Source organism: Spinacia oleracea, chromosome 2 (genome assembly GCF_020520425.1).
Source record: "Spinacia oleracea cultivar Varoflay chromosome 2, BTI_SOV_V1, whole genome shotgun sequence".
Lineage (NCBI taxonomy): Eukaryota > Viridiplantae > Streptophyta > Magnoliopsida > Caryophyllales > Amaranthaceae > Spinacia > Spinacia oleracea.
The window spans coordinates 108,459,619-108,471,706 of record NC_079488.1 but is presented as its reverse complement, the minus strand read 5'-3'; the positions used below and the strand labels follow the sequence as shown (position 1 = coordinate 108,471,706).

The following is a 12,088-nucleotide window of genomic DNA, read 5'->3' as shown; positions in this document are numbered from 1 at the left end:
TGTATGTGTTAACTTTTCAAGGGTAGGGTGTATGGGACCACAAAATAACATGTGAATAGAGTACTGTATTTGATACTCCCTCCGTCCCATAATATAGTGCCTGTTTTCCTAAAATGGTGTCCCTAAATGATGTGCCTATTTCTATTTTAAACCATTAATTTTTACTTTGAAAATTGTACTTTTTGACTTTTACTCAACCCATGTGCTTGATTTTTGTCCTTTTTAGGCCTATTTATTATGTACACACCTTTAATCTATAATTTATCTCTCCATTTTTGCCAACTAACATGTACTTTATCTTGAAAGTACAAATCATTATTGTTTTTATTATCAATGTTATCCTTAACCTTAATAACCGTGATTTTGGTCAAACGGGCACTATATTATGGGACGGAGGGAGTATAATTTTAATAAAAGTTTATCATTTATAGAAACGGTGCAAGGAATCCGGGACGGCTTTGTAAGAAAAATGGTGCAAGTATTTCGGGACGGATGGAGTACGAAATACGAAGTATTTTTCTAGTACAAACAAAGTTAAGTTCAGTACCAATAAAATGAATGACTCGTATCGGTATTACTTAGTAAGTTACCAGTGTAACAGTGTTTTGATACGTCAATACTAAATTAATGAATATCAATAAGAGTAACTTACATCCATTATGGACATATGTCACTTTTGACATAAACTTGCTCGTAAACAATCAACATAACTACATAAGTAACTAAATAACAGTATATTTTGATTGGTACACGTAAGAGAAATTTCATTGCACAATCGGTTGTATCATACACATCCCTTTTAGGTATAAACCAAAAGGTGTTATTGTACATGCGAGTGATGTGCCCATTGGTGCATCTTAATTTTTTTTACAAAAGAACCAGTAGAAAAATTAAGCAATATAGTATAAAATTTGAAGGAGAACGTAACTAAAAATACACTATGAAATTTTTCAACCGCTGAACAGGGCCCACCCTCGTCATGAGGAAGATACTCCACTTATCATATGACCTCGCAATAATTTGTGGATAAACTATGTTATTCAACATCATATTATCAACCTAAGTTATATACACAAATTCTTATTTAGAAAGTAAAAGTTAACTCAAAATGTTTAAAAGTTAAGCTTATATATGTAAAAGTTATCTATTTTTTAGTGATAAATTTTTTCATTTCAGTAAAAATATATTTCTTCAAAACCACTAATAATGTATAAAATTAATCATTTAATCATTTCTATCAACTTTTTTTTACTAATATAAAAGTTAATCAAAACTAGGTTAAAGTTACGAAAAAATGGGTAAAAGTTATCTTGGTGTACAATAAATTTATTGTACACCTTGTGCGCGCAAGACCTTTTGAGTTATATATTGTACTTAGTCAACTCTTATTTTTCTGAACTTATCGACTTATTTATCTAAACTTAGCTGAATTTAATTGAACTTAAAAACTTATTTCTCCTTAAATATGTGGAAATAAGATGAACAAAACAAAGCCCTAGTGTGCGAAATGTGGATATTTATAAAGAGAAATTTGTACATGTTATGTCCCTTTACTTTAGCCGTCGTGGTTCAAATAATCATTTCACCGTTAAGGAAGGGTCAACGCCTCAACATTAGAGCATACTAGATGCACTTAGGTGCATCATATACCCTCTCACATTTTTTCCTTACATTTTTTTTTAATAGGTAAGAAGTGACACTACTAAACCAGTACCTAGCACAGGTTAACCAGTGCAACCACCACGCAGGTCTTCGCTTGAGCCACTCTCAAGCATTTTGCAGCTGATGAGGCTCGACCCTATGACCTCCAAATCACAAGGTGAGTTCCCCACCAACTCCACCAAATTATGTTGTGTGAGGAGAAAATGTGATATGAGCCACTAATAGGCGTAAAATACCCTTTGGTGTAAGGTGCACCTAATAATTTTCAACTCAATAGAGCATCTCAATAGAGCATATTAGATGCAGGTACACCTAATAATTTTCAGCTGAGCATAGTATTCCGTATTCTTAATTTAAGAGAAATAACAAACGTATACCTAAAATCACAAAATGTAAGTAAACCTAACCTAATAGGTGTTGCTGATAATTGGTTACATAAATAAATATATGAAAGCCAAAACATACAACCCTTTCCATGGAAATACCATAGCGCTAATGAACAATGCCGGTGTGTCCATCTATATAAACTATAAACTATATCTCCCGTATGCAGGAGACTCCTATCGTACAGCTATTAACAAACCAAATTACTTGTCAACTTTTACATGGAAAACCCCACTGTGAAAACTAAATCAACTGCAATAACTGTCACCGTCTCAAAGTCAAACTCTTGATGACATCTAACATGTATGAGAAGTTCTTAAAACAGCCTGAGATCCACAATCTGCAAAATAAACGCATATATCATAAACCATAACATTCCAAGTTAGCTTACACTGAAATCACAGATGGTAAAAGAGTAAAGGAAACACACCAAAAAATTTGGACAGTAGGACGCCTGATCACGTTTTGATCTTTTGTTAAATCTACAACAACTTGCATTACTTGAAATATTGAGAAATAAGTAAAAACTCCTTTCTGCAAGCGGAGAAATGAAACCATCGTTAGTTGAAGGATCGAACATACAATAAGTAGCTCTAGTTGCAAATGTTACCTACTGTAAAATTAACGGAGCTCTTCGTGGTAGTCATAATCGTCCTCATCACTGAAAATAGTACTATAGAAAACATATGGATTATCAATCATCTCTCCCAGCGAAAGCCGCCCGTCCTTATCTGTATCAGCCTGAGGTTCAAAGAACAGGAATATTAGAGCTGCCAAAGTCATATTAGTACGGTCGGCCACAAAAAAGAAATACTGCTAGGCTAAACATGAATCTTCCCCAAGGGCGAGAGGAAAAAGAACTTGATAATAAATAAAGTCGCTGATGGTAGAATTAAGCTGAAGATTATTATTAGACAACATTTTTATATATAATTCCATGTTTTGGAAGGCAACATTTGAAATGTATTTCAACAACTAGTCTACTACATACGTAGTATACTACTCCCTTTGTATTTTTTTAAGGGATACACTTGCCTTTTCCGGCCGTATTTATTTAAGAGATACACTTACCATTTTTAGTAACTTATCAACCCCACCATCTAATTAAATAATACATCTAATATACCCTATCACCCACCATCCTATTAAACAAATATTTTCATAAACCCACCCCACCCTCCACCCACCAAAATGACATGGTCCCCACATATTTAATTATTAAAATATCTATCCAACCCCACTTGCGTTATTATTTTATTTCATTCAATTATTCTTCTTAATACCCGTGCCCGGCCAAGTGTATCTCTTAAAAAAATACGGAGGGAGTAGTATATAAGAAAAAAGAATGAACGGACAACTTGGCATGGTAAACCCAGGAAACTTGTTAGAAACAGGATTAAGTACATTAATAATAAAAGATAAAGCTTGCCACAATTGTAGCTGTAAACCAGTATGCTTGAGATTCACCAAATTACCAAATACACAAGTTATTGTGGGAAAAACAATATAAAATCGAGCACCACCACTTTTAAGTCAGCTACCTAAGAGTTGAACACCACCAAGTCTACCAGCAAATCTTACAGCAAGGATTCCCTGCTTGCTCATGTGATCCGCCATCCACGTATCTACTTCTCCTGTAGTCTACCTTTATCTCAGGAAAGGAGTGCTTTTATCCCCTACCCCTTCCCTTTCCCCACTCAATAAAAGGGAAAGTAAAATGACACTGGGACAAACAGGAGAAGGGGCACAAACTTACGAAAAAGAAGCAAAATGAATAGGCAAGCTTCTAATTAGCAACATAAGAAGAGATCCTTCATCCAGCTGAATGCTCCACACGCTGCACCCATCTTACCCAGTGGGTAGTGGGGGAGGAGAGAGAGTGGGAAAGATAAGAATTGAGTTTAGAAAGCTTGGCATAGCGTACAAGTCACCAATAACCAGATCTCCAAGCTCCGACATGAAGCCCAGATTTCATCTTATCGTACTTGTTCTACTTCTAAACAATTGAAAATCCCAACGTACCCAGCTCAATTTTATTATGGGCTTTCCGCATCTGTTTTGAAAGTACCATATAAACTCCCTAGGTTTTGACCTAGCCTTATTCCTCAAATCAATAAAACTTTCCTCTCCTCAGCATGTGGACGTAGCTAACGCCTAACGCATTGTTAGTGAACCACGTAAATCTCCATGTTCTTTATTTCTATTCTTTAGTTATCTTTTCTGCATCCGTTGTAACAAATATAAAAAACTTAGAGCGGATCCAGCATAATGTAAACTAAAAAGGCAGGGAGATAATTTCCAGTTTTCCAAGACTTACTGCCAACAGTTTGTTTAAGATTTCAAGTATGTCCATAACTCATTCAACAACCAGTAAGTCATTCTCTCCTCTCCAATCCTCCCTTCTCTTCTTTTATATCGTCTTCCTCTGCCAATTCAATTCTCTATCCTTTCTTCTGCCCCTCTTCAGTTAAGCAAGTAAGCAACTCTCTGGTTAGCAAAACAGTCCAAAACTTTCATACCTAGAGTTAGCATTCAGAAAAATGGAAATCTAAAATTACCAATGAGAAACAGCATCACTATGTTAGGGACTTTAATCCTTGAAAGGGAAACGAGAGCAACGTTCATGATAATCCTATTCAGTAGTATCAGTACCGATGGCCAAAACCAGCAAGTTCTCATCCTCCCTCATTTTTCTCTCGCTGTTAAATCTTCTCTTCTCTCTATTTTGTATTTTTGTAACTTGCTTTTTTTTCTAATCTGGATTACAAAAAAATCGAAGACTAGAATTGGTGGTAGAGCCATTGACCCCAGAATTTCAGAAATTTACCCTCGACATTAGATATAAGCTTATGTACAAAACATAAAATACCAAGGCCTATTATGGATTGTATTTGGGTAGAAAATGACATGTAAGAATGAAAAAAGTGTGGGTGGTTGAATGATCTGTGACTCCACCACACAGCTCAACTCTAAGGAATCTTCACGCCAAAAACAACTTTTACTTTTAAAAGAAAAGTTTGTAACTGATTCAAAATAGCGTCAGTAAATACAACGGCTTTAATAGCTGATTATAATGACTGATGCGTAACATAACACCTACTCTATATTATAATTTATAAATGTTAAAAGTGTGACTTTAAATGCATGTTAGAGAACAACTTGCCGAATGGGAAGTTGAAACCCTTTATCAAACAGCAATCATGTAATGGAATGACCTTGATTCAACAGATGGTAGTAGCAGTAGTCTGAGCAGGACAAAACTTCAACCCACTACAGACTTCCAAATAAGGGTAGACAGGTGAAAGAAGTCAAGAACCTAATGAATCACCAGCTCCCCTAACACCTACTCATGAGGATCCCTTCTAAAATGAAAGTTCCAAGAAGAGTCCACAATTCCCAACATAATTAACAGAGTTCCAAGAAGAGTCCACAATTTCCAACATGATTAACAGAGTTCCAAATATGTTTTCGAAAATTTTTAGTACGTAACTTGTATATGTAAATGTTTTTAAAAATTTCTAGTACGTAACTTGTATATGTAAATGTTTTTGAAAATTTCTAGTACGCAACTTATACATGTTTTTGAAGGAAACATGGCCTAAGTATAAACGTTGGAAGTTGAGAAGGTATTTTAAGTTGATGAGAAGCCTAAACGTCTTAACTTTAGACCAAGGCCTTTTATCCTCACTGTAACTTCACTAAATGTAAAACCTTAAAAATTCAGGTATCATCTAAAACATCTGGACAGACAAATGAAAATAACATCGTCCCTTTGAAAGTACTTAAGTGTGTACCCATACTTCTCCGAGTTCTACTTTACTAAGCCTGCCACGCCCTTCTGCAAAATATGGTCTTCCAAAAGCCAATTTCATGACTGAAGAACTGGTGAAGAATTTGCCTATTCAACTGTGTACTGAACTGAGCAAAATCATGCTCTGATTCTTTCAGAAAAGATACTGATATCATGACATTAACCAACCACGCCAGAAACAAGTCATTGGGTGATAACTCAATCATTTGTCACCAACTTCACAGTAAAGTAGCTCAATATGACAAAGAATTTATTCGTTTTCAGAAAGTATATATGTATCAGGGTCTGTAATCTCATATGAGGAAAAGCATAGCAGAATGCTCTCACGGATTAACACCAAGTTCTAGCCACACATAGAACATTATGTAGTATGTACTACCAAATTAAGTTAAAGAATTACCTGAGATATGATGTAATCTGCCTGTTGTTTGGCGTAATAGCGTTCTGAAGGATGAAGCTTATCAATAATAGGTAACAACTCTGGGTCTGTCAGTACCCTGTAACCAAAAATACTATGTCATATTTCACCCTAAAGAATCATTACAAACCAAAGTCCGAGAGCCCAAACCAACGGGACTGCCAATTGGTAATTTGTGAGAATGGAGCAAAAGAGTCCTGCGCGAATGAAAAAAACTGAAGAATTTTGAGAAATACCCATCACCATCTTTGTCAAGCTCATTGAACCATTTCCTAGCAGCAGGAGTTTCAGTAGAATCATCTGGATGATGAGTAGAATTGTGCCCATGCCCTTCTTCATCGTAGCTCCTCACCAAATCAAAAAGCCCATGGAAAAATTCATTGAAGTTGACCTTGCCATCTTTATCTGTGTCCCTTTCCCTAAGGGAAGAGTAAATTAAAAAGGATGAAACAAGATCAGAAAGATCGAAGTGCACCATGCCAAAAAAATCACTATTGAAAATCTAGAACCAGTTAAAATATGTTTTTTAATGATACAGACAAACACAACAACATATTGCGAAACACACAACTCATCCTCACGTCAGCATCAAAAATTAACATATAGTCTTTATCAATATTATCAAGATCGGAACATCTTTACTTCAGATATGTGAGAGGTTTTCTCAATTCACCGTGTTTTGAACTCCACAATTTAAAGTAATACAGTTACATGAATCAACCAAAGGTTCAAACTTCAAAGGCAATAAAGCTAGCAATTTCAAAAGTGGCATAAGGGTATTAAGAAAAGGGATTTTCCCAAATGATCTAAAACCTAAATCCATTTTGGGTTTCTATTTAAAAATCTTAAGAACATTCTGTGTAAGTGTGTGGTTTTCTTTAACTACTCAGAAGGTTCCCAAAAATGAGTTTGGGATTGAACTGTTTGTTCTTCTGATTGGTTTGAAAACCTGATTGAGGAAGACAATATTTTGGCTTTCCTTTTAGAAAGTTAATCTATCTACCGTGCAAAACTGTAACTGCACCTTCCAAAAGTAAAAAGGTCGGTGTAAAAATTTGGTATCCTTCTGGGAAGTGGAAACATTATAACGAAATGTTATTTTCAAAATATGGAAGGAGAGGTAAATAATTTCTGACTTCCTAGACTTAATAGAAGCATACCTAAAAAGTTTGAACGAATAATTAACAGAAAGTAACACAATGGATTGTATTAATCCACTAATATGCAGTACTGTTGGGACTTGGGAAGGCCAGCCTTGCCCATATTCTAATAAGCAGTCATATCCACACTGTTACCTTTTCTCTTACTTTTTTGATAGATAAATTTGAACTCTAACCAGTGGCGAGGCTAAGTGGGGGCCTGGGTAGGCCATGGCCCCCCCTAAGATTGTAGAATAATAGAAGTTGCACTTATAAATTACTTCTTCTCACTTAGCTGAGTTGGTATAAAATGCTTGCTGCCAAAGTGCTAGTTGCATGTTCGAATCTAATGGCTAGCCTTTTCTACTTACCATTTTTTTTTTTTAACTAAATATGTATACATTCAATACTTAATATATACAGTTAACACTTAATGTTACTTAATTGTTGATACCTAGCTACTTTATACTTAACGGTACTTAGCTGGTGTTACTTAAAACTTTTTTTTAGGGTGTCCAAGTATTTTAGTGTTCGTGTCTTCAAATATTAAGAATTTTCGGCCAATTTATATTACAGTAATAAACAATAAAAAAAAAATAGTTGAATTGATGTATTGAAATTCTAGTGTTTTGTTTTAGGGAATTAGAGAAGTACTCGTGTACAATATTTTGGCCCCCCTTACACAAAAGATCTGCCTTTGCCCCTGAGTCTAACCATGACTATGAAACAAGCACGGTATTAAACACTGCCAAGCCCATGGTATACCATAACAAAAACCAGAAGCCAAGTCCACAATATGGCCTGCAAACCTAGACCCCATATACTTTATTCATCCTACGACACTTTGTCTAAACATGAGTCGAGTTGCTACTGCCTTACGACAAGCCATAGTTTGCTTGCAAGTTAAACTAGCATATGTTCAAGGTACTAGCTCATACTGCAAGTATTAGGAAAGTCATGTAAAAGGAAGATTTAAGGGATTAGATCACAAATTTCACATCCTTGGACAACAAGTTCATCAGATCCATTTACCCCAAACAAAAGTCCATTGCATTAACCACTATTGTGTCACTTAAAACCAATTTGCAATTCTCCATCCATGCTACCTGGAAATGATTGTAGGAACAAACAACTGAAATAGAAATGGAAAGAAACAGGAAAATGACAATCCCTCCCTCCAAGAATGTGATTAAAAGATTTACTTTCACAGTTTGTTTCATTTGATTTGAACAGTACTCAAATAAATTATCATTGACATCAATTAAGACAAGCAAGTAATAAACAAAAAAGGGAAGAGGAGGGGGGGGGGGGGGGTGACAGTAAGCAAACCCTCCCTAATCAGAATTCAACGCACACCAAAATTTTCAACAGACATCCTTCCCCCAGATTAAAAGTCCTGTATGATAGCTCCTTTCTCATTCGTACTTTCTATTAGTTGATCCATTATAAAATACAAATCTATAATTTGCAGATGTAATTCTAGATCTAAAAGAAAATGCATTGAAGAGGAGTGATCCGAGGAAATGGAAATACATTTCAGCACAGACTAACTACGTTGAGAAATACTAATTACTAATTACTAAACAAGCGAGAAAGGGAAGATGAGATTGGATAAATTCAAGACATATAACACGACAAAAATAATAACACGGATGCTTGCAAATTTTTATTAGAGAAAACTATTCAACATACCTTATTTCCTCTTTGCACAGCCATTGAAGTAACTTTGGGTTCTTTGTATCAGCAGGATGTAAAAAGCTATCAATTACAAAGATTAAAAAAAATTATTAGTGAATCTACGACAAAACAGAAGCCCCCAATAACCCAAATGAGAATTTCAGACGGATTGGGAGCTTACTCCTTGAATTCTGTGATATTCAAAAGACCATCTCCATTCACGTCAGAAGCATTGAAGTGTTCCTCTCTCCACCAACCCATTTCATATCCAAAGGTATTATTATCTGCCAATTTTAATGTTATTCAATAATTACGGCAAGCTCAGAGACAGCAGTGTAGCACTAGCACCTGAATAAATGGCAAAAGATGCGATGGGGACTCTAATAGAAACTGGATTCAGATGTTCTGAAAGGTAAATTACTAATAGCAGAAATGAATAAGGTGGACCCAAACAAACAACTGGAACTCAGAACCAACCCCCTTCTCTTAGTTGAACTTCCAATCAGTAACATCAAACAGTGATGTGAAATGTGGATTCAGATGACAACCACAGAAAACATTCATGCCCCTGGACATAAGTGTGTTCACAACCAAAAATACAATATCAACCAAGTTCTTCTATTGGTAAACAAAGCCCCTGAGTCCCTAGAAACTATTCCAACTCATGACAGCAATAACTCTGTAAGAAATTACAACAATTGACTTTCATAGCTTGATACACACACTTGTAGATACTAGGCACATAAACAGATATTGCTAAAGTCTCAAGGGAGATAAAGAAAATGAAACCAGACACAGATATCAGCAGTATTGACGTCTACAGAAAGACTAACAAGGTCACAAATACCGCTCCTCTTTGCTGATGCAGTTAGAAACACCGATCAAAACATCTCTTGCAAACAAATTTGGGATAAATCATATGCACAATATCAACTTTTGGATACGCTTATCAAGCAGCAACTACTTTGCTAGGAAGAAACTTGCTCAGTTTAGGCTATTTAATGATGCGGCCATCTTCTATCCATTAAGGTGTCCATTCTGTCCATAGCAATGAACTCAACTGTGATAGCAAAACTAACTTCTAGAGTCAATGACTCACTGCATTGAAGATAAGCCTTCAAAATGTGAGAAAAGAAGATTCAACCTAACCACCACCACCCCACCCCACCCCCCACCCCCATAACCCCCTTTTGGCCCCCTTTTCTCCCCAACACAAGAATAAAGTCCCATATCTAATTGCCTTCATCAGTTAATTGTAAGATTAACAAAAGAGAACCTGACTGATTAATGATTAGTCATTAGTGTCTACCAGACACAAAAGAGAAGCTGAAGCTCTAATTTCAATCACTTCGTATACATATTTCCTTGATAAGTATTGCACTTAGTTAGAGCCTTAGGGGCTTTAATTTTTTAACGGTACGAGACAACGTAAATTAAACTCCTAAAACCCTAATTAATTTCACCAATATCCAACACTCGAAAATCAGATCTTGATTTGAAACAGAAATTAACACTTCTCAGTCCATCAAATCACCGCGGTATCAGAAGAAACAATGTAACTTTATCAAGAGAAACAAACCCAAGATCCTCCTTTAGCCCATTAAGAAGTTTGGCAGTTATAGTTCACAAAAAGCAACTGATCAAACTCCTCAAACTACACTTTGAAACTCTTGAAAGCTGCATTAATCCTAAGGACTTTGATCTTAGTTCCAAAATCAGCAAAAACTACCAAACCCTAGACCCAATCAGTCAGCCATTTGGAGGTAATCGTATCAAAATTGATCTCAGTTCCACAATCAACACAAACTACCAAGAACCCTAAACACCCTAAAAACATAAACCCTTATCAGTTTCACTAAAATCCCACCATATGTACCGTTTAAAGCCGCTGCGAGCAGGAAAATCTACCAATATCAATTAGAAATACAGTTTGTTCAACACAGAGCAAACTCACATGAACAATTTCTACCCAAAAATAAAAATTGAAAGCAAACCTGCAGATTTAACCCAGCTAGGAGGCTCATACTCAGAAAACGAAACAAACCCATCGCGATTCTTGTCATGAAGCTCCATCTCCCTCTCAGTCCTATGATAAACCTCTCTCTCCGTCTGCTGCAAATTCCACTCCGTCAGCTCGTGCTCGGTAGCGTAACCATCTTTGGGGTCCACATCAATCCTCGGGAACAACAACAACAATCTCCCAGTCACATTGAACCTCTCCTCATCGTTCAAATACTCCTCTGCATCCATGAAGTCCTCCCATTCAGGCTGCTGTTCATGCCCCTGAGCGTGGTCGTAACTATGATCAATTTCCCTCTCTTCCTCGGCGTGTTGAGCGAGGCCAGCGATCTCCTGGTGGTGCTCCTCGAAATACATTCGCTCCCACTCCTTGTCTTCCCGTTTCCGCTCCATCTCCGCCACGACCGGATCGAACGCCACCGGATCGTGCTGATGGTGTCGGAACTCGAGGTGTGGGTCGGGACGTTCTAGGTGGTCTTGCGACGTGAAGGTGAAGTTGGAGCGGAGTTTAAGGCGGCGGTGGTTGTTTCTCCGGCGGAGAGAGTGGTGGTTGGAGGAGTCGTCGAACTTAGGAGAACGAGAGAGGAAAAGGAGGAGGGAAATTCCGATGGTAATGTACAATATTATAGAAAGTTTCACCATTGTTGGAGGTGCGATTTGCAGAAGGAAGAAGATGGAGATGGGGTGTTAGGGTTGACAATGTGGAGTGGTTGAGTAAACTGCGGAGGGAGAAAATGAACGGCGGAGGGCGTAACACGGGGTGGCGGTGCAGGTTGTCGTTGGAAGGCGAATCTTGAAGTTTGCTGGGATTATAAGTTATAAACACCGTAGCTCCGCTACTAGATTTACGATTTTACGTTAATACCAGTCTACTACTATCCTGATTTGTTCCTACTAATCTTTGACTTGCTAATATTTTAATCGGAGATTTGGATTGTGGGCTGGGCTGGGCTGGGTCGGGTCAAATTACCTAAACCT

General features: G+C 36.8%; 1 protein-coding gene across 2 annotated transcripts; it reads right to left on the bottom strand.

Annotated features, from left to right (window-relative positions):
- Positions 1 to 1,981: 1,981 nt before the first annotated feature.
- LOC110782147 (uncharacterized) lies at positions 1,982 to 12,005 on the bottom strand. Of its 2 annotated transcripts, none has more exons than XM_056837748.1 (8): positions 11,086 to 12,005; positions 9,273 to 9,375; positions 9,107 to 9,172; positions 6,512 to 6,694; positions 6,263 to 6,354; positions 2,657 to 2,792; positions 2,477 to 2,580; positions 1,982 to 2,386 (listed from the first exon to the last, which is right to left on the bottom strand). In XM_056837748.1, the coding sequence occupies exons 1-6, from the start codon at positions 11,750 to 11,752 to the stop codon at positions 2,668 to 2,670; spliced, it is 1,236 nt and encodes a 411-aa protein (XP_056693726.1). In that variant the 5' UTR covers positions 11,753 to 12,005; the 3' UTR covers positions 1,982 to 2,386; positions 2,477 to 2,580; positions 2,657 to 2,667. The 2 variants fall into 2 exon arrangements, with proteins under 2 accessions (XP_056693726.1, XP_056693727.1); XM_056837749.1 differs by having other exon boundaries at positions 2,661 to 2,792.
- Between the last annotated feature and the right edge of the window lie 83 nt (positions 12,006 to 12,088).